The following is a 25,764-nucleotide window of genomic DNA, read 5'->3' on the forward strand; positions in this document are numbered from 1 at the left end:
TAGAACCCCAAGCCAGCCCTCCTACTTCTCTCGGAGCAGGGAATTGGAATTGGGGGTATTGTTGACAAGTGAGCGGTAGATCTGAGAGACTCCACCCTTCCCCAGATCCCCGGTCAGGACTTGCGCTTCAGGCAGGCTATAGTCGGGCAGAGACCTGCTGCCTGGAATGTGGGAGTGAAGAGCGTGACGCAGCTGTAAGTAGCGAAAGAATTGAGAGGGATGGAGGGAATGCCTAGCCTGTAAATCTTGGAAGGATCGGATAAGGGTACCACTCCATACGTCACCCAACAAGGATATCCCGATGAGGTCCCATTGTCGGAACCCTGACAGGGAGGCAACTTCGCAAAACCTGGTGCCACACCACAAGGGAGTGTAGCGTGTCAGCCTGCCCACCCATTGAGTATGTCGTAATGATGCATGCCAAGCCAAGAATGTTCCGAGTGTGACCTCGGGAAGAGCACGAGGAACCGTAGCCCCATAAAGCATCCCCTGGATAGAGGAGAAGCCCAGGATGTGTAGTTCCAAGCGATATGCCGGGTCGGACCAGCCGCCATTAAACCAATCGTGGATCGTGAGTAGACGAGTCGCTAAATAGTAGAGGTAGAGGTTCGTCATTCCGAGACCTCCATCAAAATGATTAAGAATGGTTGTGGTGCCTTGCTGACTTGTCTAAAGTTCTTCTTGTAAGAGACACCCAGACTCTTGTACTACATCACCTGTGCATGTCAAATACGTGTTGTGGGAGGAGGACTTCATGTGGATGTGAGTGTAGGTCTGCTGAGAAGAGGAAGAACATTTTCATGATTGCTCCCTGTTTTGTATGGCACAAGAAAGAGGCTGGGATACAGCCTCCATAGACTGTAGGGTTTTATCGCCTGTGTTCCTGAAGGGTTTAACCCTAGGCACTGATATTCTATGGTACAATATTTGGCAGGGGGTTGTGGATTAGTCCTTCCTGAGCAGTGCCATTTAGGTTAAGGGTGGGGACATGTGGAGGAGTCCCAGATTCTGTTAGAGGGGAGGTTAACTTTTAGGCAGAGCCTGCCCCTTTTGCGTGTCCCTTAGTGCTACTGCAGGACAGTTGGTGCCAGCAAAGGGCACAGGTTTTACATGTGATTGTGCTCTGGTTGGGTTACTCCCGCTTGGAACCAGCATTGCCGATACCTACTGCAAGAGCCATCACCCTTTGCAAAGACTGTGTCTCTACTGCAGAAAGAACATGAAGTATAACAAAGCATAAGAACAGCTGACTGGTCTTTCCTGTGAGAGATGCGTTGCCTTTGTTGGAGTGGAGTGGAATGGCGGGAAGTGGTGTGGCATTGAGTGAAATGGAAGGGCACTGTGTGACATGGAGTGGCATTGAGTGGAGTGGCACTGAATGTAGTGGCTTTATGTGGAGAGGAGTGGCATGGTATGCAGTGGAGTGGCATTGAGTGGAGTGGCACTGAATTGAGAGGCATGGTGTGCAGTGGAGTGGCATTGAGTGGATTGGCACTGAATGGAGAGGCATGGTGTGCAGTGGAGTGGCACTGAATGTAGTGGCTTTATGTGGAGAGGAGTGGCATGGTATGCAGTGGAGTGGCAATGAGTGGAGTGGCACTGAATTGAGAGGCATGGTATGCAGTGGAGTGGCATTGAGTGGATTGGCACTGAATGGAGAGGCATGGTGTGCAGTGGAGTGGCACTGAGTGGAGTGGCTTTATGTGGAGTGGCATGGTATGGTATGCAGTGGAGTGGCATTGAGTGGAGTGGCACTGAATGGAGTGGCTTTATGTGGAGTGGCATTGAGTGGATTGGCACTGAATGGAGAGGCATGGTGTGCAGGGAAGTGGCATTGAGTGGAGTGGCTTTATGTGGAGTAGAGTGGCATGGTATGCAATGGAGTGGCATTGAGTGGGGTGGCGCTGAATGGAGTGGATTTATGTGGAGTGGCATGGTATGCAGTGGAGTGGCACTAAATAGAGTGGCTTTATATGGAGTAGCAGGGTATGCAGTGGAGTGGAGGGAGTGGAGTGGCTTTTTGTGTGGAGTGGTGTTGGTTTGTGTGGAGTGTCATTATGTGGAGTGGCATTGAGTGATGTGGCGGGGAGTGGCAGGGTGTGGAATGGAGTGGCATTAAGTGGAGTGGCACTGTGTGGTGTGGGTTGGCATTGTGCGGCATGGGTTGGAGTTACATTGTGTGGCGTGAATGCCCTATTCGCATTAAGGGCAAGTTCTTTGGATAGCTGTCCTTATTACTGAAGCATTGCTTCATGTCAAAACTGAACAATCCAAAAGCACCCTGTCCCTGGGGTCTAGCTATCCGTAGTACAGCAGGTGCAGTGGCACAAGGGCCCAGGTCGACTGCACTTCAATGATATTTGTGTTTTTCTACAACCCAAGTGATTGGGGCCATTGTCCTTGCTTACAAAAGGGCTCATAACAAACCTGCTACACCACTGCCTGTTCCAATGACACAGAGTTCCAAATGGGAAAAATTCTCTCTCTCAAGTGCTTTAGGCTTTGTATTCTGCCTCTCAGCATGGCTAATATCAGATTTTTCCTAAACGGTTTCACCAGTAGCCTAATATCCACCCACACCTTAAAGCACTGTCAGCACAGCCTTTATATAAGCAATATAACTAAAAGAAATCAAAGGCGGCTGGGTGTTAAGTTCCTAAAAAAGTAAATCACTCCAGAAGCCATTTCTTACTGCATAAGTAGCCAGTAGCAGTCCCTCTGCTCGCCAGTCAACTGTCACATTGTATGAAGACTATGGTCATTTGCTATGTAAATATGCAGTTGAATACAGGCCTTCTGAATGGTAGTTTTTCGGCCTGGTTGGAAAATAAGCTGATAAACACTACTAGCCTTTCAGCCCAACTGGATTACATGCAGGCTCTGCAAAATTTGTATTACGCTGCTGTCATTTTACATAATGGTGGCAATTTCGCTTTACGCTTGTTGATATACCAGATTCACAGAATTACTCTATTAAGTTACTTCATCGAATTACGTGCTGTTCACGATAAAAAGTTAGTGTTACTACACGGCAAGATGTGAATGACCAGAACACAAGTGGTGACTCTTTCTGGCGCGTATGTTTTTCATACAAATTTGCACTTTGTGTAATTTTTCTTAAAATGTTGTGTAATTATGCAAAAGCAAATTATGCACACCCCGGATTACCAGCTGCTACATGCTGGTCCTTATGGCCATGAATCAGACGCTAAAATGTAGAACAATTGCTGCTATTCGCTCTGTGAATATGACCTCAGATTATGGAAAGCATGACACATTAACATGTCTACTAGTGGGTCAATCTGTCTTGCCAGACTGCCCACATAAATGGTGGGTGTGTGGGGCAGGTTATAGCAGGAAGTGTCAGAGGTGGTTGAAACGATGGCAAATCATTTGAAAACCTGGAAGGGGTTTGTTCATTCTGAATCCAGTGCATCTATACTCACCTTCATGAGCTCCACGCCCTAAAAAACAAACAAGAGGACGTTTTAGTAAAGGATGACAAAAATATAACAAAAACATTTGATCAACTTATAACAAGAAGGAAGAAGAGAACTAAGGAATTTTTATATACTCAAAACAATGTCTTCAATTATTATAGATTCAGTTTATTCTCTTCATGAAACTCTTCATCTACTGTGGGCTCCACCAGAATAGTTGCACTCGATTAGGTCTGGCTACCGACAGAGATAGCTGTCTGATAGGCATTTCCTATGTCAGTATTTTCTTTTACAAAAACAACAAAAGTATATAGAAAGAGGTAATGTAAATATAAATTATGGCTGTGCTATATATTGCACATCCAAAGGTGGCCAGAGTAAGGGGATGTCCTATTCCGTTATTTCGAAGACTGTCCATATATTTGTGCTATCCTGGTACAAACACCCTGCCACCATGGGTGGTGAGTCTGGTCTGGAGCAAAGTCCCAGAACGGTGAACTTGTAGAGGAAAAGCACCAAAGCACGCAACAGAGTCCAGTAAAAACAAACAGTAAGTCCAATGACATATCAGAAGAAGAGTTGAACAGAAGTGTTTTTATTCTTCGTTTTCTCCAAATTCTGATTTAACCTTTTCCCGTCCGACGTCATGGTGGGCATGTGCATCGGACGGCCGGGGGCCATCCGAACTGCACAGTGCTTTAAATGGGCTGGTATTCACCGGTACTGAGTATCGGCACTTCTAAATTTTCTGCCTTTGAGTACCGGAACTTTTTCTTGGCTCAAAGAGAGTACAGGTACTCATGGGGCAGCAATCCAACTCCGTGCAATTTGGCTTGAAAAGAAAGAAGTGTGACACAGCTGAGGAGTCGGGCCGTTTTCGTGTAGCACTCGAGTGCTAATCTTTTACAATCTGCTAATTGAGCAACGCCCATATGTATTCAAAATCAGAGCAGGCAGGGCGTGGAGACAATTGCACTGTAGGTGTGCGAGAAGCGTGGCTCAATGGTTAGAGCGGCAGACCCAGATGCAGAGGTCTAGCCCGGGACCAGGGTTCAATTCCCCGCCTCGGCGGGTCTTGGGCTCAAAAATGCCACGGACCTGATAATTCTCGCCTTGGTGCCTATTCCAATCATGGAGTCCCACTCTGCAACTCTGGGCAATAGCTTGCTTAATCTCCACAACGGCCCCCACAATGCTAAGGCTGCCTGGCCTCCACCTTGGGGGTGCCCAGGAGTGGACACCTCACAGGGAAAGCCAGGATGGGTTCCACAGCGGTGTTCGTACAAGCGCCTTGAGACCCTTGCGGGTGAGTAGTGCGCTATACAAGTATCAATTTATCTTTATCTTTTATCTTTAGAATGCCTGTTGGGAGGCACATCTCCTGACTCTAAATGAAGAGTAGGCTTCCTGCTGGCATAGCAGAGAAAGGCAGCACTTGATTAGAGCCGGATCGAGGAGAAAGGTGGAGATGATGACGCTGTAGTACAGCTATGAGGGTGGGGGAGGGCGGGAGGTGGAAGGGTCGGGGAATCAAGCTGTTGTAATGTGGACATCAGAATATGCGATCCGAAAATACATGAGCTAAATACCCTGTCTGCGTGCAAGTGCTTCTATGTCCCTGTGTATGTTCTTCTTGTATGCGTGTTGTCTGCAGTGTGCATATCTGCAGACCAATTACACCAGTGCTTTAAATGGAAAAAAATAAGTGCGGTACTCACCTGAGATGTGGTTCTGTTTAGAGTTTACCGTTCATTACCTGCCTGGGCCCCCTAACTCTTTTATTGAAAGGCAAAAGGTAGCCCATGTGGACTGCGTTTGTATCAAGCAGAGGAATCAGTACCCATGTTTCCTAGTGTGTGTATGATCGTGATAGAGGTTAGTATGCTACCTGCCCTGTTTCATGGAGCCAGGCCCACGTTTTCATGAAAGCCGCCACTCCTGTGCACGTATTGCACCGTTCACCACACAAATTACGACACACATCGTTTTTTTCTGTCGTGCCTTACGAAGACACCCATCTTTGAAATGCTGGTGCGGTTTAGAAAACATGTTGAATGAATGATTGAAGAATGTACAAAGTCCGCAGGTAATCGGCAGACTTTTCTCCAGCTAGTCCCATAGGAGGCGATAATGGTTTCGGTTGTCTTCAAAGGCAATACATTGTGGCAGATTTTTGTGACGTGCATGCCTGTTTCGCCACTCCGGAATTTCGTTTCTTGTTGTGCTCAAAGTGACCAGCAGTATGTTGCTAATCTTTCTGGGAACATAAAGTACCGGGGGGCTCCAGTTTAGAAACCGTGTCAAGGCTTCTTTAGGACGGAAATAGTGCAGTGCAAATTGTGACTTCTGTTTTAGTGGCTTCTTGTAGACACAGAATCCAGGTTGTGATACTAATTTAAAAGGTTACATTTGAACACAAACACAGTTTGCTTCAGTAATGAACATATCTGTTATCTTACTTGCATGCATGTACTGTGCTGTTTGTATGCACATGGGTCATTCGACAGCGTCGGAGTGCACCATGTCCTGGTCGTGAGTGTGTGAGCGGCAGCAAGAGAGCGTCCCTCACACATGAACTAAATACCCTGTCTGTGTGCAAGTGCTTCTATGTCCCTGTGTATGTTCTTCTTGTATGCGTGTTGTCTGCAGTGTGCATATCTGCATACCAATTACACCTCAAACATATTAAGTGTGTGCCTCTGGCCCCGTCCCTTAGCACTGCCCGTATCCCCGCCCATGTAGCCCCGCCCCCAACCCCGCCCCCTTATCCACATCTCAGGTGAGTACCTGCACTTATTTTTTTCCATTTAAAGCACTGTATCTGCACACTCATCAAATTCCGCTGCACTGTGGCGGAATGTGCGCACCGCAGCGAAGCGGTTAAGTTGTGAGTTTATGGATGCATGCTTTCTTTCACAAGCAGACCTTTGAGAGGACTTTTATTCCACGTACGTTCATTTTTGAGTTTTTTTCCACAGGTAAGCCATATTCCTTTGATTTTTCGACTAAATCACTCCTTTAAAGAACATGTCCTACATCTTTTCAGTTGTCATCTAAACGTACTGTAATGTGAGCATTTCTGTGCATATGAAAAGGGGGGGCCCTCGGCCCCCCCGCACGCATGGCGGCGCGGCGACCGTCGCCCCCACTGTCTCCTTTGTTGCCATTCGACGGTGGGGGCGTGCCCTGAGGGGCGCGGCCCACCGCCGATTGGCTGGCGGCCTCCTTGACCCGGATCCCGGGAAGTGGGTCCGGGTCAGGGGGGGCGGGCTAGAGGAGGGGCCACCTGGCCCCTCGGGAATAAAGAGATAGGGAGCGCCCAGGAGACCCCCTTGTCCCTGGACGCTCCCTCGCCGAAACGGTGTGCCCCGCGCTCGGGGCTTCTTTGTTTTATTAATCTTTTCCCTTTGTTTTTTCAGGCGGGAAAACGGACCCCGAGATCACCGTGGACGGGTTGGCGCCGGAATTGGCGCCGAAGGAAAGAATGCGGTGGGAGCTGATTTTCTTTTTGCTGGCGCACGGAGGAACAGGCTTTCACACCACCGTCGCGGGACAGGAGTGTTTGCAGTAGCCTGGCAGTGGCGGCGATAAACAAGTGTCCTGGCGGTGGCAATAGACGACGAATAAGTTAAGTTTCGGTGGGGCTTGTGGCGGGCCTTAACATGGGTGCGCTAGTGTTTCGCCGGGGGCTGACGGTGCCGACGAACAGCCAGTAGCGGAAACAGGTATGCATGGAGAGTGTGTGGTGTGGGACGGCACAGTTTTGCGGGGCCATGTGTAGGATCTTGAGTGGCCAGTGTCTGAGCCGAATGGATGCTCCGTCTTATTGCCGCCTGGTTGTTTGAACAGCCGGAGGGAGAACCTGTGTTTACGAATTGATATCTGATTGAATTTGGTTGGTTTGGTAATGGCAGTAAGGAGCGGACACGTAGTTCCGTGCCAGATGTATCGATGGTTTGCAGCGACAGGGTAGAGCAGCCCGTTTCGTTCAAAGCAAGCACCTCGACAGTCATGAAAATTCAATTCAAATATGTCAGCTCTTCCATAGTGTTTGACTCGCTAATTCCAAGCTTTACACTATCTTAATGATCGGAGTGTTAGCTATACTTCTCAGGTTTACTTATGAAAGAAAAGAAAAAACGTGTTTTTTTAATTTTAATGATAGGTGCTGTCTGGAGCCGGAGTTTGCATCAGGGGATGCGGTTCTTAATTCTCCCTCGGTCTCTCCCCGCCTCCAGGGTGCTTGGCTTGCCCGTGGCTTTCTTTGCATTGTGTCTCTTGCGGGGAAGCTTTCGCCAAACCCCCGCGTTCAGAGCCAATTAAGTCAGTAGCATGGCGCTGACAGGAACTCCTGCGGCTGGCAGGCCCACGTGCTCGCTGAGCTGCACAGGTTCTAGAGTGAAACGATTGCCTTTCATTCACTCTTGACTCTCGGTTCTCGCGCTCTGCTAATTACAAAGTCTGAATTTTGAGTGCCAGACTGTGTAGCTCCAGGAACATTCACCTTAAGTGTCTTTTTATATATGCAAAACGACCCGGAAGGGTTACTAGGGAGACATTGTTTTTACCATTTTCATGAAGTACGTTGTTCTTCATAATAATAGGTCATGTGTACATCTGTAACTAGAATGTAGTATGCTCGCTTCAGTGTGTCACATGTACAAAGGTATGTCGCTTTCATGGGGGCCTGTTACTGGGTGGGTCTGACAAGACACACATCAGCCCCACCCATTCCATCAAGTCCTCCCCAGTCTATCATCCCCCCTAACTTGTTGCATGTAAGATTGCTCCGCTGTTGCTCACTCCAGCATATCCCGGATACAAGCATCTTTGGGTGTCACTTTCTAGCACATCTCACTCTTAGTGGCTGCAAAGCTAACCTGTGGTGGCCATTGAAGTAAAACTGGTTCACCCCACCCAAGATGACCTCCGTGGTCTTTACAGGGCATCACGGAGCACGTCGGCCAAGCAGGCCGCGGGGAGGGAGCATAGCCAGAAACAGATTGAACTGCCTGCATGTTAAGCGATAGGCAGATGTCTTCGTGCCATTGAAGGGCACTGCACAGTCCTCGTCATTCTGGTCTATAAATTCACCCTCTGTATGGTATGAGGGACTGGCAGGTTATACACCAGGTGTCTTATGGGCCCCATCATGGAGGCCCTGACTTGCCCACTAAGGAGGGGACGGGGCAGGAAAAGGATAATGGACCATTGACCAGGAATGTAACAACATTAATAATCCCTAGCTAAGTGACAGAGAATTCCACATGCAAATTTTTGTTTGGCAAAACCTACAACAGCTGTTCTATAGGGGGATCAAGATGGATTTCAACTGAGGCAGTTTGATTCCCGATCCACTAAGAGGCTTAATTAAGTCCCTGAAATTGTTCCATCTCTGACATAATTTATATGTATTTACTTGTCTAATAAATGCAGCAAAATATTGCTAAAATTGCACCCATCATTAAGTCCCTTATCATGGGACAGGATATTTATTCCTAGAAGGTCAGTATGAATCTTTGAGTATTAACCGGTTTATATAATGCTAATATGACCATTTCGCTGAGTATGTCCCTTGAGCATACGATTCTCTCTGGAGCATTTTATGGGGGTTTGTAATAGCCAGATATTGATTGTTTGTTGCGGTGAACAAGATTTACAGACACTGGGCAAACATTCACTGAGTTGAGACAAAGACTATAGTAACTATTTTTAAATGATAAACATTGTTGCATGCAATGGGATCGTCAAATTTGAGTTTGCTACTGCTCAGTGTGTAGGAAGGAGGAATGTAACCCTACAAAATGAATGAGGCATAATTCCAGGCACAGCACAAGTATGGCTGAATTGTCAAACGATTTAAACCTCAAAGGGCCTGAAATAAGAGCAGTAAATAGAGAAAATCTAGCGATCTCTTTAAAGTGAATGGCAATTATTACATGCATTGGAATTATCTATCAGCACGTCCTCATGAAGGATATTAGTTAAGATGCCGTAACAGTGGAATAGAAACGTTTCTTCAGTTCCTTTTTCATTGGATGTGAGTTATGTCAGTTGTAGATGACCTCTACAGAACGGAATTACTTTACATCACTTACATTTTGATTGTTTTGTGGAACTTCGGGTAAACAAATCCGTCCTATCCTAGAAATTACAATGTGATGCACCAAAATTAAAATGTGATGCACCATCATGTTGTTTTGCAATCACCTAAGAAAACTGCAAAACACTTATTTAAAACCACACCCCTTCATTTGAGTAAATCCATAGGGAGAAAACCATCATGTATCCAAGACATCGATGGGTTGTGCCCTGTTAGAAAAATTATAACTTTCTGGTTATATTACTTTGTGTATATTATTGTGTTACATTGTTACATTAAGGTGAGTGGGGGGGGGGCACGCTGCTGCCTTTCTAGTCGAGATTAGACTTGTACCTTGAAAGTTTCCTTCACCAGTAACCAGTTTTAACACAAATATGGTAATGTAACACTTCTCCAGTTTTTCAAGCATTTAAGAGTCCAGTCAGCCCAAAACTGTGGCACTTACTCTATCTTTATTAGCACTGGCAGTATGCACTGTATTCAATGTGACCCGATGAACACATAGTCACCGATGCTCATCAACTGGATCGCATCCACGTGCTGGGGGGGGGACCCATCAATATGGAGCTGGGGCGTTTGAAAATGCTCGGGTTGTACTTGGGTAGAATTCACAAGGCAGACGCAGCTCCCTGATGGGTCGGGTCCCCACCATGGGTTGTGAGTTAGCCAAAAGAGGGCACTCAAGACCTCAGGTCATTCAGTTGATGAGTTCAGTTTTGGAAAACTCATTGTCTAAATCAGAGCTCACGCTACATGGGTGACATTACATTTCACCGGGAGAATGAGATGGAGGTTGACATTCCTGGGCTGCTTTATTGATGTCCTCTAAGCACTTGCAATACTTTATCCAAGCCATGGTTGCGGCTTATTTCTCTTACGCAAGGAACAGCCATTGACATAAGTCATAATTTGGACACTCTAGAACGACTATCATTGATGTTTGCTAGGTGATAGTTAGAACAATCATGGTACCATTCACGAATAGGGTATATCACCTTCTCTTGGGTTCCTGGGGATTAACGACATCTAAGGGTAGGGCTGGACGAGACTGAGAAAGCCAGTTTCCCAGGCCCCGATTTTCCTTGCAAACCAAGGCGGAAAGCCACACAATGGACTTATTTGAGGGTGGAGGTACTCACCATATGAAGTGCTGTTCACTATTCGAGGGGGGACATGGCACCAGTCCAAACAGGGCACCTGTCCAAACGACCCTTCATGGATGATAGGTTAAAGTCAACATTGTTAGTAAGCTATCCTAGGGTTAGCTGTATTGCGTGCAGCCCTCGGGCTGCACGCAATACAAGTCCTGAGGGAATATAGAGCAGCTTATTTTACCGGTCTTTTAATCTCATGAATGGGTAAATGAAAAAGAACAGGTCTATAACAACAAATATATGTATTTGTTCTAAACACACCCCTTGAGTTCCTTTCCGAGGCTAAAAGCAAGAAATTACAGTCAGTAGACTTATTTAACACACAAGTACATTAGAACAATATACGTTGAGCCTATGATGAGATGTGATGGCGAATAATTAAAGTGTGACAACTTATATAGCACACAGTAATTTAGCACCATATACGTTGAGCGCTAGGGGTGTTACAAAGCCATATATTAGTAATATGGTGGAGGAACCACGAATGGCATTGAGACAGGGCCTAGAGCCTGTAGAAAGACTACTTGGGGTCCTGATAATGATGCACACCCTGTGGCCGCACTGTTAAGTAGACTGTCTTGTTGTTACACATGGACCCTATGCATGGGGACGTGGGTGGAAAACCAGGATTAAGAGGCGATGTCCTCGCCGGCAGCTCAACTTTCTTGTGTAGCAATGATTGTGAAAATAGGAAGCCAATTTTACAGCTTACCATGGTTAGGGCGGCGCAGATCCTATGCTTAACGACATAGATGCTGCACTAGCAAACAGACAAACTGAGGTTATGCTTAACATTTACTGTCGACGTGTTGATGTGTAGTGATCGGGCACTAAGATTCTCTAAAACTTAGCGACTGATGGTAATGTAAGTCTGACGCTTGTACAACAGTTATGGCCGGAAACACTAATGGTGTGTGTCTATCTTTCCAATTTATGTATGACCGGGTCCATGGGGGATACTTGGAGTGCTCGACATCACAACAGCTGCAACAGGTGGACAGCCCAAGGGATGCTTACGCCAGTGACGGCTGGGTCCATGGCGGATATCTGAGGAGTGCTCCACACCGCGACATCACCAGCTGGTGGACGTCAAAAGGGAAGCTAACGTCGAGAAAGAGGACACCAAGGGCCCAGGTATTGCTGGCTGGTGTAAGTGCTACCCATTCCCTAAGGTGGAAGTGGGAATTTGTCACCCAGGTTTTCTTGGTCTTTTCTGGTTCTTGCAGTTTTCCAAGCCTGTCACGCAGGGGAGGAACCCATCACCAGAAGGTGTGGAGCTACAATGTGCCAGCACAAGCAACAAGCTGGACGCAGGACAGGGTAGAGTTGGTTTGAGGGTCTGTGCCATGGTCGGATCAGGAACTTCTCTCAGGGACTTTGAGCTCAGCAGCCCGACCTCCTGTCAGTGGTGATACTTCACCTAAGGGGGACTGAATTGGCCAAACTGGGGAGGCGAATACTCATTGAGGAGTTCATCTCCACTGTGGGTGGGTATTCAGGACTTACCCGGGTGGCACAGTAGTAGGGGGGGCGGGGTCTCGGTCAGGGCGTTGAATCACTCGATAAAGAGGATCAACACACAGTGGGACAAATTATTTCAAGCCCCCCCCCCCCTCGGTTGCAGATGATCCAACATGGGTGTACTTGATCTACCTGGTGAGGGGAGTCCATTTGACGGACGAAGGAAGGGTCCTCTGGTCTGATGATGTCAGGGCCTGGGTGGAAGGTGTTGCTGAAGTGAGAACTTTCTAGGGTAGGGCTAGGCAGGGGGAGGCCAGATCGTCGGTTAACAATGCTGGCCTGTGGCGGTAAGGTCATTATCGGTGAGCACATATTTGAGGTCTGAGGGGGCGGGCATCATCCTATGGAGGTTCCCGCCCAGGGGGAGGGGCCTGCGGGCCACTCCCACAACTCCAGGGGCAAGGTAATGGATGCTGCAAAGCAAAGGAGCGCGGGTAGGAGTAGTTCACGCTTTCCTTAGGCTGGTAGCCACCCCGCGCGCGTGGACTCACGACGCCACCGGCGCAGAGTAAGGGCCCTCCTTCAGTGGGTAAATGGAGTTCAGGGCGTAGACCGGGCAATTCCCGGGGTAACACTGCGCATGCGCACATCCAGAGGGGAGGCGCAGCTTGTAGGACCTGACACCGGTAGTGACCCTGCCATATGGCCAGAAATGTACAAAAATTCTAGATGAGGATGTTTAGTATAAGTTAGGAAACAACATGTATTAGAGTTTTGTTAAAGTCAGGCTCTCAAACTTGTTGCTAAGAAGTATGTACCTAAATGTCCTGCTGAATTTTTGTATAAATTGTGGATTATGCAATTAAAAACCTTTTTTAATTTCATACTTTAATAAATACGGCCGGGCGACTAGCGCCCGCCTTCCAAAAAGTAAAGACGTCTCGTGTCCACGTTTCTGGGTATTGGGTGCCGGATTGGGGGGGAGGCGGCAGCTAGTCGCTGACCATGTGAAAAGGGGGGGCCCTTGGCCCCCCCGCACGCATGGCGGCGCGGCGACCGTCGCCCCCACTGTCTCCTTTGTTGCCATTCGACGGTGGGGGCGTGCCCTGAGGGGCGCGGCCCACCGCCGATTGGCTGGCGGCCTCCTTGACCCGGATCCCGGGAAGTGGGTCCGGGTCAGGGGGGGCGGGCTAGAGGAGGGGCCACCTGGCCCCTCGGGAATAAAGAGATAGGGAGCGCCCAGGAGACCCCCTTGTCCCTGGACGCTCCCTCGCCGAAACGGTGTGCCCCGCGCCACTCCGGAATTTCGTTTCTTGTTGTGCTCAAAGTGACCAGCAGTATGTTGCTAATCTTTCTGGGAACATAAAGTACCGGGGGGCTCCAGTTTAGAAACCGTGTCAAGGCTTCTTTAGGACGGAAATAGTGCAGTGCAAATTGTGACTTCTGTTTTAGTGGCTTCTTGTAGACACAGAATCCAGGTTGTGATACTAATTTAAAAGGTTACATTTGAACACAAACACAGTTTGCTTCAGTAATGAACATATCTGTTATCTTACTTGCATGCATGTACTGTGCTGTTTGTATGCACATGGGTCATTCGACAGCGTCGGAGTGCACCATGTCCTGGTCGTGAGTGTGTGAGCGGCAGCAAGAGAGCGTCCCTCACACATGAACTAAATACCCTGTCTGTGTGCAAGTGCTTCTATGTCCCTGTGTATGTTCTTCTTGTATGCGTGTTGTCTGCAGTGTGCATATCTGCATACCAATTACACCTCAAACATATTAAGTGTGTGCCTCTGGCCCCGTCCCTTAGCACTGCCCGTATCCCCGCCCATGTAGCCCCGCCCCCAACCCCGCCCCCTTATCCACATCTCAGGTGAGTACCTGCACTTATTTTTTTCCATTTAAAGCACTGTATCTGCACACTCATCAAATTCCGCTGCACTGTGGCGGAATGTGCGCACCGCAGCGAAGCGGTTAAGTTGTGAGTTTATGGATGCATGCTTTCTTTCACAAGCAGACCTTTGAGAGGACTTTTATTCCACGTACGTTCATTTTTGAGTTTTTTTCCACAGGTAAGCCATATTCCTTTGATTTTTCGACTAAATCACTCCTTTAAAGAACATGTCCTACATCTTTTCAGTTGTCATCTAAACGCACTGTAATGTGAGCATTTCTGTGCATATTATCTACCGCCTTGAAAAAGTCTTAGTTACGAAACACAAGTCAGCTGCTTTTTCTTTGATGCATTATAACAGAAACAAGGATTTAGGAAAAACTTGAAGATTAAAAAACTGTTCACCTGTACATCTAATATGTCATTGGACTTGTTGTTTGTTTTTACTGGACTCGATTGTGTGCTATACAGAGAGAGGTATTTGTGTGAGTCCCCCTCAGCATTAGCTGTTCCCTATTTTTTTATGCATTTCCATTAGTTAAATGAGCTGTCCCTCAACGACAAGGAGTTTTGTGGAGGATTACATTGTCCTATTTTTGGCCCTACTAGGATTTCGTGATAGGGCATCAAATAGTAATTAAAAATTTTTTTTTACAAACACTCATGCACACACAAACATAGATTTTACTTATTCAAACATGTAGGGGCGATTACAATGTCGGTCGGAAAAGGCTATGAATGGCATTCGGATTCTTTTAGACCGATTCAGAACCTATGTTTTCGACCGACTTGTTATGTTATGTTATGTTATTTGTACACTTCTATAGCGCACGGCCACTCCACTGGAGTATCCCGGCGCTTTGACGAAGACTCCCAACCGAAGATGGGGAGAAAAAAAAACATAACATAACTTGATGCAAAGGTAACCGTGTAGTCAGTCCGAATCGGTTCTGACCCGCATTCAGAGACTACGAGCCAGTCGAAGCCGAATCGTACATCTCTATGGACTGCATTTTTTTGACCGATGCATTACGATGTCAGCTTCGGACAGCCTTTCGAATTGGTCTGCCTGACATGGAACGGCTGTTGGAGTCTTACTTTTGGGGCCCGTAGCAGGCCACCCTTCACTCAGAGGCCTCCGGTTGGGACCTGTGGGAGTACCCAAGGGACCCCCTCTTTAAAACCATGCACAGTGTAGCAGGCACCATAGGGTCCCTACAACAGAGTGCAAGGTTTTTTGCAACCACCCCTTTTTTCAATGGGAGCCTGTGTTGTCGGTCGAAAAACACAGGCTCCCATTGAAGTCAACAGGAGACTTTTCGACCGGTGTTCGGAACCTTTTTAATTGGTTGGTCGGACTCGCAGAATGTGAGTAGGTCGGAACCGATTCCAAAGAGGAGTTGGTAGAAAGAGTTTCCGACCGACATCGTAATCGGACCCTAAGTGTACAACACACTTGGTGGTCTCTTCAGCAGTATCCCAGAGACTTTTTGAACAATTGTGCAGCTGAGCATTGGAGCAGAGTGTCTGAATGTGCCTCTTTGGCTGGCAGGACAGCATCATGAAGTCCTTATGACAGAAGCTGCTCTCCTCGCCACTGCACAACAGAGTGATGTGCCCCTATTATGCCTTGTATGGAAGACATAAGCTGCAGGAGCAGTGCTCAGCCCAGCAGTTAGAATTTGTTATCGTTTTTAGTGCCCTGTATACTTATCTATTTGCTCTGAGTATTTTCAAAGTGCTTCACGCAAGCGCAAAAAGAGTTGATCAGTAGTGCCTTCATATTTTTGTTTCTCAGGGTGTATTTTTAAAAATCTTGCCAACCATATCAGTCCCTTCGTATTAGAAAGTGCTGCAAAAGTTTGCCTGCTGAAGCCTCAGGCTCACCCATTATCATTAACCATTTATTTTAAAAATCAGATATTTTGTGCGATCTGGATTGTTTCAGAAGACACCACCAAATCTAATGAACAAGTTGGAGGGAGGTTTCCCCAGAAGTCTGTTTAATATCCACATGTTGTGGGAAGAGATGATCACGACGGTCTGCAGCTGGGAGCAACAGTCCAGTGATCCTGCACCTCCCCCCACTGATCTGGCAGACTGGACAGAAGATTTAGAGGCCAGATTTAGAAAATAAGGGGAGCGGTCAGTGCAGGAGAAGCGATCACACGTGGACGTGAAAGGTTTCACTCCCTTATTGCATGTTAAACACCAGAATACAGCAATCACCGACTAAAAGATCAGCTGTCCAGTGCATAGGGTCTGCCACCTGTTGGCATAACACGTAACCATTTTTTCCCCGTAACACTTGATTTATTCGATGTAAAAACAAAAGGTTTTTTTGTAAAAACTGGAAATGATGCAACCGATGTGGAAATCCATGTGAAATGTGGTAAAGCCGTACTCATGCATTCATGATCACGGATACGGGATCGCATAGATCCAGTGACCTGGTATTCGAGTTTGGGTGGAACACCTGCTCTGCCCACCAACTCTTTTGCATGAAAGCTGATGGCAGGATCCTATTGGACGCCGCATCGAGCCTTGCCTAAGACAGGCGCTCATGATGAGCATTGCCCTCCGTACCTGATGGAGAGCACACAATCTCTTTTGACAGTTTCCTCCATCACACTATCGATTACCGATCATACTATTTTAAAGAGTCAAAAGCTATAGCTGCTCCCCGGGGACCTTTCACTACAAGCTCGTTACAGGCCTTTCGGACATCCGGCAGAGTTGCCTTTGAGGCTGGAAGGCCTATCGTGATATAGCCATTGGACAAAAACAGCCAATGTACTTGCAGGTGTGAGAGAGCGCCATTTACAGTGAAATTTGTAGGGGTGCAGCATATGTACAAGTAGTCAGCACCCGTATATATAGAGGACTTTTAATCATGGTTAGATGCAAGGTATGACGATGTACTAAAGTAAATTGGTATTAGAAAATGTGCAGAACCAACGTTACAAAGTGCAAATTCATACTTGTTGTAATGTAGAGATGCTTTTGAAATGAAATCTTTCAATAATGATAAGAGTGTTTAATTGATTTACTAATGTGCCTTCAGATTGACTAATGGAAACGCATAATCATGCTTTATGTACTTGAGAATTAGTCGAAAATAGAGAAAAATGCATTTGTCGTTAAGGTTGGAGGCCTAGTGAACCCAGAGAATTGCTCATGTAAACGTGAGGCCTAAACTCTAGTTCATGGAAATGGGGCAGGCCTGTATGAAAATGTTTTGCTTAAACATATAAACGGTAGAAATGCTTATGAAAGAGGTTTTAGAAAATGTTGCAACATTGAAAGAATGTGAGTCTATTTGCGTATATTCTTTTGCAGGTGCATCATCAAGTAGATTATAGAGTAGAAGGGCCCATTGTGTATGAGAGTTAGAAATGCTAGACTCAGACATGGAGGAGTAGACCAGGAATTTGAAGATACAACTGGAAGCGACAGAGGGTCTGAGACCCAAGGACGTCTAACGGATAAAGATGGAAGAAGGCCAAAGTGGAAAACTTCATGTAACCGACACCTTCGAGAGGGCGTACCTGAAGGCGTGTCGTTCACATTTTGGGGTTTCGTATTAGGGACAGCACCCCGAGGGTGGAGGCAGAGCAGATGGGTTGAGGAGCTAGAGAGAACGGTTAGATGGTCAAGAAGCTTAGCTGTGAGGAAGAAGTCTCTAGTTAAGAGAGAATGTGGGCGAACTTCTTTGGGAAGTCACCACAGCTGACACCTTTTGGTTAGATCTGGCTATTGTTGAGTAGGGATGTCACGTAGTATAGAGTAGGGACAGATTAACCTGGATTTATGTCTATTATCCTGATGAGTACCAGAACTCAGGTTATAGCTATTCTGTTAAGTCTGATGGTTCTGGAATTGATCCTTGTATTGTTCATCAGTCGCCTGAGACTTTTCCGTAGGATTATGTTTGTATTAGTGCCAGTATATCTTCTAAACCTCTTGCTGAGGTGTTTGTACCTGCAGTTATTCTTGGTTATGTAATAAACCTTTCAAACTTAGTTTTGGTCAGTGGTTCTTGGGGGAAGCTATTGGGATTTCTAAAATTCATTCATTTCCAATTGAGAAGATTGCCTAATTCACTCTATGACAGGTAAAAAGGTCTAGTCGACCTGTGACGGGATTCTGGAGAATGGTAAGCAGACCCTAGAGGTGAAATCCCGCCTTTCCAGGTGTTTTGTATTAAAAATTATCGGGATCATTTTTTGTTTAGCAAAATGAGTATTTGGGATGCCCCATTCTGAACTCATTCTGAACCCAGAATAAACGCAATGCAAATGCTCAGTTACATGGTTCAAGGTGTAACTGGTTTAAAAAAATTCTCAGGGATGGTTAAACCCCACATATTTCAAACTAACACAACAAGCCTCCTCTCCTACGAATGAACACAAAAACGTTCTGCGGTAAAGCTTCTACCTTCTTTACGGCAGAGAGTCATCAAACGCCTTGTACTTTTATTTTACATAGCACGCAGGCCTTCAATTAGGCGTTAAGCTCTGCAAAAACGTGAGACTGAGGAGTACCTTGCAATTATAGAAAATGGCCACGAGATGACAATCAGGCGCTAAAAACGACCGTTCTTCGAGCCTATGTCGAGATCAACAGTATCGCTTTACAAAAATATGGCATCCACAACAAAGTCAAAATAAGTATATATTGAAGATATTCTTAAGTTCACTTCAGTAGCTTAGAAAGGATGCCAACCAACCAAGGGAATGCCCCCCCCTCTGCTGTTATTAGTAAAATGCAGCACTGTCTGTCCTGGTTTACTCTAAATCGCCCCCTCAACGCAATGGGCCCCCCAGTGCTATAGATTCTCCTGCACCAATGGGAGCCTCGCCTCTGTCCACATCGACTCACCTGGGCTTACCTGAGTGATTAGGTAAAGAGACTTGTTAGGTCGATGTAGTGGACGGGTTATTTCCATGACGCAATAATAACGGTGGGCTACCAAAATGGTTGCAACATATTCACGATACATAACCGAAGTATAATATAAGTGCATTACTTCTCAGTTTTGACAGAAAGGTAGCAGGTTTGGGTAGATATGTTTAGGATTAAATGCTATGCCTAGCTAGTTGACTTGACATAGCATGTTTCTGCTATCTTTTTATGTTCCATGAAAATGAACATATTTTCGCCTAGTCATTATTTCAGTGAGTCATTTTCCTTGTCAGACAGTTTAATAAATTTTGCTCAAAAAGCTTCGAAATTCCAATTACCCACAGGGAATTGGCTGCAGCGCCTGACCTCTTGGGAATAACTCTTTTTTGCTGACTTGTTTTATTTCCCCTTTTCTAATCAAGATATGCGCACAACAGAAGGTAATGGAAAGCTTGCAAAAGTCCCAGTGACTGGCAGTTGCTCAACCTGAATCTCATTCCATTTTTTATTTTTAACAACTGCACCACTCCAGACACCGAGCAACCAAAAGCAAATCAATCCTGGTCCTGCGCCAATGGAAACCGCTCAGCATCAACTGCAAGCCCAGATCTGCTGTTTTATTGTGCTGTGTTATCTTTTCCCAGCAGAGGCGAGGAACAGTCCATAGAAGCAGTCAGCCTTTTTGTTTTCGATTTTTACCCAATCAATGTAGTCTAGTCTCTGTCTCTTATTATATCATTGAGGAAAAAGGAACTAATTTTCAATGTTTTCGATTTTTTTTGTAGGTTCTACGTTTTTTCTTTTGACAAGACAAGTTCTTTCGGGTGCACCACTATGGGAGTATAATTAAGGCCCTCTGCATATACAAGAGGTTTTCTGTATCATGCATGGTTACTCTGTATAGGTGTTTCCTAAAGCTTGACTGGCAAGTTACCATTCAATTAAACAGTGTTAGGAGGAATTTGCAAACTTGTTTCACTCCGCACTTTTGTTTAAATACACATTTTTACATGCAGCTGGTCTTTACCGGGATTACGATGTCATAGGATGTTAAACCTAAACCATTCTGCAGCAATTTGTAATTCAAATCAAAGTGTTTATTGATTGGCGCTAAGATATTGTCTACTGTACAGTAATTAAAGAGAAAGGCATACTGATATTGGTGGAAGCAAAAAAGTTACTTACCTTCAGTAACGATATTTCTGGTGGATATATCCAGGTGCCAGACTGGATCCAAAATTCTTTTCCACATGAATTGCTTTCATGCACCAGTAGGTGGTGCCATGCCTGCTTCAGAAGTGACCACACTCATCCAGCATGTGAGGACATCTGGGCCCGTAAGTGCCAACCATTGATGGATTATGTTATGAGTTCCTGGTACTTTCCTCCTACAAGTGGTGTAGCCAGACTAGTTGCTCTGCCGCAGCCGCCCTGTGGCTGTATGTAAGAGCGGCGGGGTGCTGGTGATACCTGCAGCGGTTGCCCCCCAGCCACGTGTAATAGCGGGGGTGCTGGTGATGCCGCAGAAAGGAGTGGATGGGGGAGCCCGCCATACCCAAAACATGTGCTGCCCTGGGAGGACCCCCCCGCCTTCCCTTGCCCCCTACCTCATCGAAGCGTGTGGAGAGGAACCAAAAGTGCATGAAGGACAGTGACAAATACAGCACTTAATAAGGGAGTCCAAATGTGGTTTCGGACAGAAATGTAATGTAATGTAATGTAATGTAAGGGACATTTCTACCGCGCAACTTTCACTCCAAGGAGTATCTTGGCGCCCAGATCTTATCAAGTGATCTTGCCAAGTGATCTTATCACTTTACCAAGCACTTTGTCTAGATCTGAGGGGCCCACCATCCACTGCCATTCTGCCAAGGAAAAGAACCTTGGGTAGTAACAGGGGTCTCAAAGGAAAAAAATCTAGGGGTGGGCCTGGCAGAGGTCTTGAAAAGACAAAAAAAAGAGGTACCCCTCTAGCTAATGCTAATAAGTGCCCAGCAGATCAGACCTACCCTCCCTGGGCCAAAGCTCTAGTGCTAGACTTGTTTTCACAGTGTAGAATGATGGTAAGGGAAGAGATTGCTCCCATTCTTCGGCACCTTCAACATTTTCCACCTTTCAAAAAACCCATAACAACTACTATCTAATAATGAAGCTACTATCAACCCGATTGTTAGTACATTCAATGCTGGGCCGTCTATTTTCCGGGACCCACTTACGAGTCTGATAACTAAGTTACCCAAATCTGTTAAAGTGCCCCAAAAACAGGTTCCTCCCATTTCTGAAGTTAGTAATTTAACTGGTGATAGAGGGTCGCCTTTTTTTGGCCAAGGACCCGCACTTTTACCTGCCCTCCAAGGTGTCTAGGAGAATAATTTTAAACTGCCGAAGCCGCTGATTGCCCGCCATACTCCATCTGGTAAAAACCCAACAGAGGTTGATTCAAGTGGTTTGCCTTCTGCTGAGGAGAACGCAGGGGATGGAAGCGGTGTGACCCAGCAATCTTCTCTTCCTATAATGAATCCCCCGCCTGAGGCTGTTCCTTACGTAATTATTATGACAGGAATCCCAGAACTTAAGGAAGGCCATAAAGAATCCCAGCTTGAACTTCGCAATACGATTCTGTTCTAGCTGGTGAAAAATAAGCAGTTCACATATGATAAGGCAGGTGAAATCCTGTTGGTGACTACCAGGTGCATCCACCTCAGCAAGAGCCCTTTAATGCAGCCTACAACTATACACACAAACATTGTGATGAAGTGGCTGTGTCAGTTTGCAGATCGAGCGTGTCACCCTGCTCATAGAGGAGAGGTCGAGGAATGGTGATCAGCATCACAAGTGCCAAAATGAAGGAGGAGCCCCCGGTAGCAGGGCCAACGATGTCACCCTCCCACCCCAAATATGCCTGCATTCTGGATTCCTACTATCTACCGGCTCAACATGACCCCATATATCACTCCTTCCTGCCACTGCGGATGGAACAGAGATTAACAGTGGTATACAGGCAGCCAATGCACCCCCTCGGAAACATTTCTGGCTTGCATTTCTTTTCTTGCGGTGATTACTAGACCCAGGTGTCTAAATCGCCCTTGTGACACTGACGTCTCATTCTAGAGGCACTGAGTTCGCCCTGACCAGGCAATAAGATTCATCATGTCACTCTGCACTGAGAGGCTCTTCTTGGCACAGGCGATCGAATTACAATCTGCTCCCGCCATTTTACAATCTGCGAGCAAAAAACACTTATTTGGTTGATATAAAGAGGTCCTGCTCGATAGAAAGACATTAGATCAAATTGAGTGGTTTGGTTAAAACCAGCCGTGTGCGTGTGCCTAAACTGCCTTTGCCATGAAAAAAGTCACAGAATGGGAGATGAATCTTTTAAGAGGGTCACTGCACTGGTCCTCGATTAATCTGTCCAGACAACTGAATGTTACATACTAGAGAGGATTTGTGCGCAATGAAAAATAACTAAAGTAAGCACCTTTGCAAGTCTCGGCTTCTTTTGCCAGTGCGGTTGAAGAATAAATACAACTTGAAGTGGATTGTGTCTCCGAACTCGCCCCCCCCCGCCCCCCGGAAACGGGGGTGCTGAGCACTCTCTGTCCTCCTGGGTGCTGTCACCCCTACAGAGTTGAGCACTCTCTGTCCTCCTGGGTGCTGTCACCCCTACAGAGCTGAGCACTCTCTGTCCTCCTGGGTGCTGTCACCCCTACAGAGCTGAGCACTCTCTGTCCTCCTGGGTGCTGTCACCCCTACAGAGCTGAGCACTCGCTGTCCTGCAGGCCTGTCAACCCCTACAGAGCTGAGCACTCTCTGTCCTCCTGGGTGCTGTGGTCACTGCAGGAACATACACTTTTTGGATCATGGCTTCTGTCACCTCTGGAAAAGTCTGCAGCCTGCGTTCTCCAAGGAACTGGCTTCCCAGAAAAAGGTACCCTAATTTGGCCCAAGTCCTGCAATTCATGCTGCACAGACCCCTCCCCCCCTCGCCTCTTAATATGAGCTTTATAGTAATCTTCTCCTTTTGTGTACCCTTCTACTGTCGCCCTTGAGGCTCAACCACGTTCTTGAAAGAATAGCACAATCGCGACATATTGCAATAGTAAATAAAAGGCACCTCTAATGTGGAGGAGTTGCATTTACAATGTTAGTGCCCTGCCATGTCGCCTTAAGGGGTAGCATGAAACCTAGCCAATAAGAACATCTCCCTAAAACACCACTGTCCCACCAAAACCCTGCCTGCATGGGTATACGGACACCCACCCCCTCCCCCTGTCAGGATCTCCAGTCCGCCCTTTTCACCTCGCCTACCTGTCCCACGCCCCGGCCATCTATTCTCCTTCCTCCGGACCTCCCTGCCTTCCTCACGCTGCCGATAATACTTGTTCCATATAACTTCTGTAAAGCTGTGCATCCTCCGGAGCGGGGCCTAACCTATCCGTCCACCCTCACGGAGTTCTCCTCAGCATCCAACACTTTGCAGTAACGTAACGTTTAAACTTAAAAAAAACACTGGAATACAAAAGCTAGGTATTGCACGCGACTATAACTTGCGCCCTCGCCATGCTTACTCCTCTTCTGCGGAGTGGGTGAGGCGGAGGGGGGGGGGGGCTGGGTACAGACTGGAAATGGAATAGAGCTTGAAGAGTGAGTGTGAGTGGGCAGGGCCGCAGGGAGAGAACAAGAGGCACAAGTACAGTCACGACACACAGAAAAGGAGGGAATTGGCATTATTTTCCCACTAAAGAAAATCTAAAGAAGACTAAGAAGAGTAAGAGAAGCATAAAATTATTACCCAGGCCTGAGTGCAATATCATTGCGCCGTCCGGGTCCGCCGTAGGCTAGGCTGTAGGAGCACAACAACAAGTCACGACGATGACGACGAGTCAGGACTGGAGTCACGCGCTCTCACACTGCCTGGATGGTAGGATAGTACTTTCACTATCACTTTTCATGCTGTTGTTGTGCCACGTGCGGTGACGTCACTGCAGCTTACATAATGGCCAATCACCTCGACATGGCTCATATGTGATTGGCCATACTGAGCTGAGCAGCCAACACCCACGCGCGGCACCATCCCTGCTGCAGTGTGTCAATTCAGTCAATCCTGGCGCAGCCTTAACAGCCCCACTGCGCCAGGATTGGCCCTCGAGCAGGATAAAATCTGCTCGTAATGAGACCGGGGCCCCGGGTGCCTGCCTGTGTCTCAGGGCTATAGGAGGGTGGGGGGGGAAGGTCTAATAGGTACTACGCATGTGCAGGCCAGTCTACATTCGGAGTACTCCTGGCTGTCACATGCGCAGTCACCCCGCTCTCATCTAGTGCTCTGGCTGCCTGCCTGACTGTGCGCTCTGTCACTCACTCTACCGCAGCCCCGCCCCCCACGGCCCACTTCCGAAGCAATGCCCGATTCTGTCGGGCTTTTCCCGGGCCAGCGCCGAGTCAGTGCACTTAGATTTATTTAAAACAATCTGTTTTAAAACTTTTCCTATTTATGCATGTTTTGGCAGTGACGGTGTCGTCCTTGGCTAGTGGGTCAACACCCCTAAGCCCCCCATGGACGCACCTCCACTGCTTGGTAATTCGTCTCTGGGCCCACTCACAGCTCAGTTTTTTTATTTAAAAGACGCTTATATAGTCGAACCATTCTTAAATGAAATTTTACCTTCCACAGCGAGGAAATATTATCTACAATTTAGATATGGAACACTTCCGGTTAGGGTCTTCTCAAACAAATGGTCGCCCATCAAAACAGTAGATGTCCAGCGTGTGGGGCCAAAGAAGAATCCGAATCCCACGTCTTCCTTTTTTTGCCTGACTTATAAAACCATACGGCAACGTTGGCTTGTCCAACTTTGCAAAAACTTTGGAATTTAGACATTATAAGGAGGTCCTCAGAATACGTAAGAGTAATACTTCTACCCCAGTTGTATTCTCAGTTTCACGCTTTATTGATGCTATGTGGCGAAGGAGAAAATCTTATCTGTTGAAAAAATTCTCACCTGTGGAAATGATCTATGAACAGTATCTATGTGTTTTTTAATGCTGTACACTTTTTACATTTTTATACTTGTATTTATTATTAGTGTCTTTGGATAGTGTTTTTAAGTAATGATTTGGATGGTTACTATGTATCTTTTATGATCTACGATCGAAATAAAGATTATTTGACTGACTGTTAAACCTATACCATTCTGCCGCAATTTGTAATTCAAATCAAAGTGTTTATTGATTGGCGCTAAGATGTTGTCACCTGTACAGTAATTAAAGAGAAAGGCATACTGATATTTGTGGAAGCAAAAAAGTTACTTACCTTCAGTAACAATATTTCTGGTGGATATATCCAGGTGCCAGACTGGATCCAAAATTCTTTTCCACATGAATTGCTTTCATGCACCACTAGGTGGTGCCATGCCTGCTTCAGTAGTGACCACACTCATTCAGCATGTGAGGACATCTGGGCCCGTAAGTGCCAACCATTGATGGATTATGTTATGAGTTCCTGGTACTTTCCCCCTACAAGTGGTGTAGCCAGACTAGTTGCTCTGCCGCAGCCGCCCTGTGGCCGTATGTAAGAGCGGCGGGGTGCTGGTGATACCTGCAGGGGTTGCCCCCCAGCCACGTGTAATAGGGGGGGTGCTGGTGATGCCGCAGAAAGGAGTGGATGGGGGAGCCGGCCATACCCAAAACATGTGCCGCCCGGGGAAGACCTCCCCACCCTCCCTTGCCCCCTATCTCATCGAAGCGTGTGGAGAGGAACCAAAAGTGCACGAAGTACAGTGACAAATACAGCACTTCATATGC

The 25,764-nt window shown here is 46.7% G+C and overlaps 1 protein-coding gene across 1 annotated transcript in view; it reads right to left on the reverse strand.

Annotated features, from left to right (window-relative positions):
• The window catches only part of LOC144768499 (arf-GAP with SH3 domain, ANK repeat and PH domain-containing protein 1-like), a 1,182,076-nt gene that overhangs the window by 494,861 nt on the left and 661,451 nt on the right, over nt 1-25,764 (reverse strand). Inside the window, exon 12 of the mRNA XM_078652209.1 lies at nt 3,447-3,464. Within this exon, the coding sequence (XP_078508335.1) occupies nt 3,447-3,464 (18 nt within the window). The remainder of the gene's footprint in view (nt 1-3,446; nt 3,465-25,764) is intronic.

The sequence above is a fragment of the Lissotriton helveticus genome, chromosome 7 (genome assembly GCF_964261635.1).
Source record: "Lissotriton helveticus chromosome 7, aLisHel1.1, whole genome shotgun sequence".
Taxonomy (NCBI): Eukaryota; Metazoa; Chordata; class Amphibia; order Caudata; family Salamandridae; genus Lissotriton; species Lissotriton helveticus.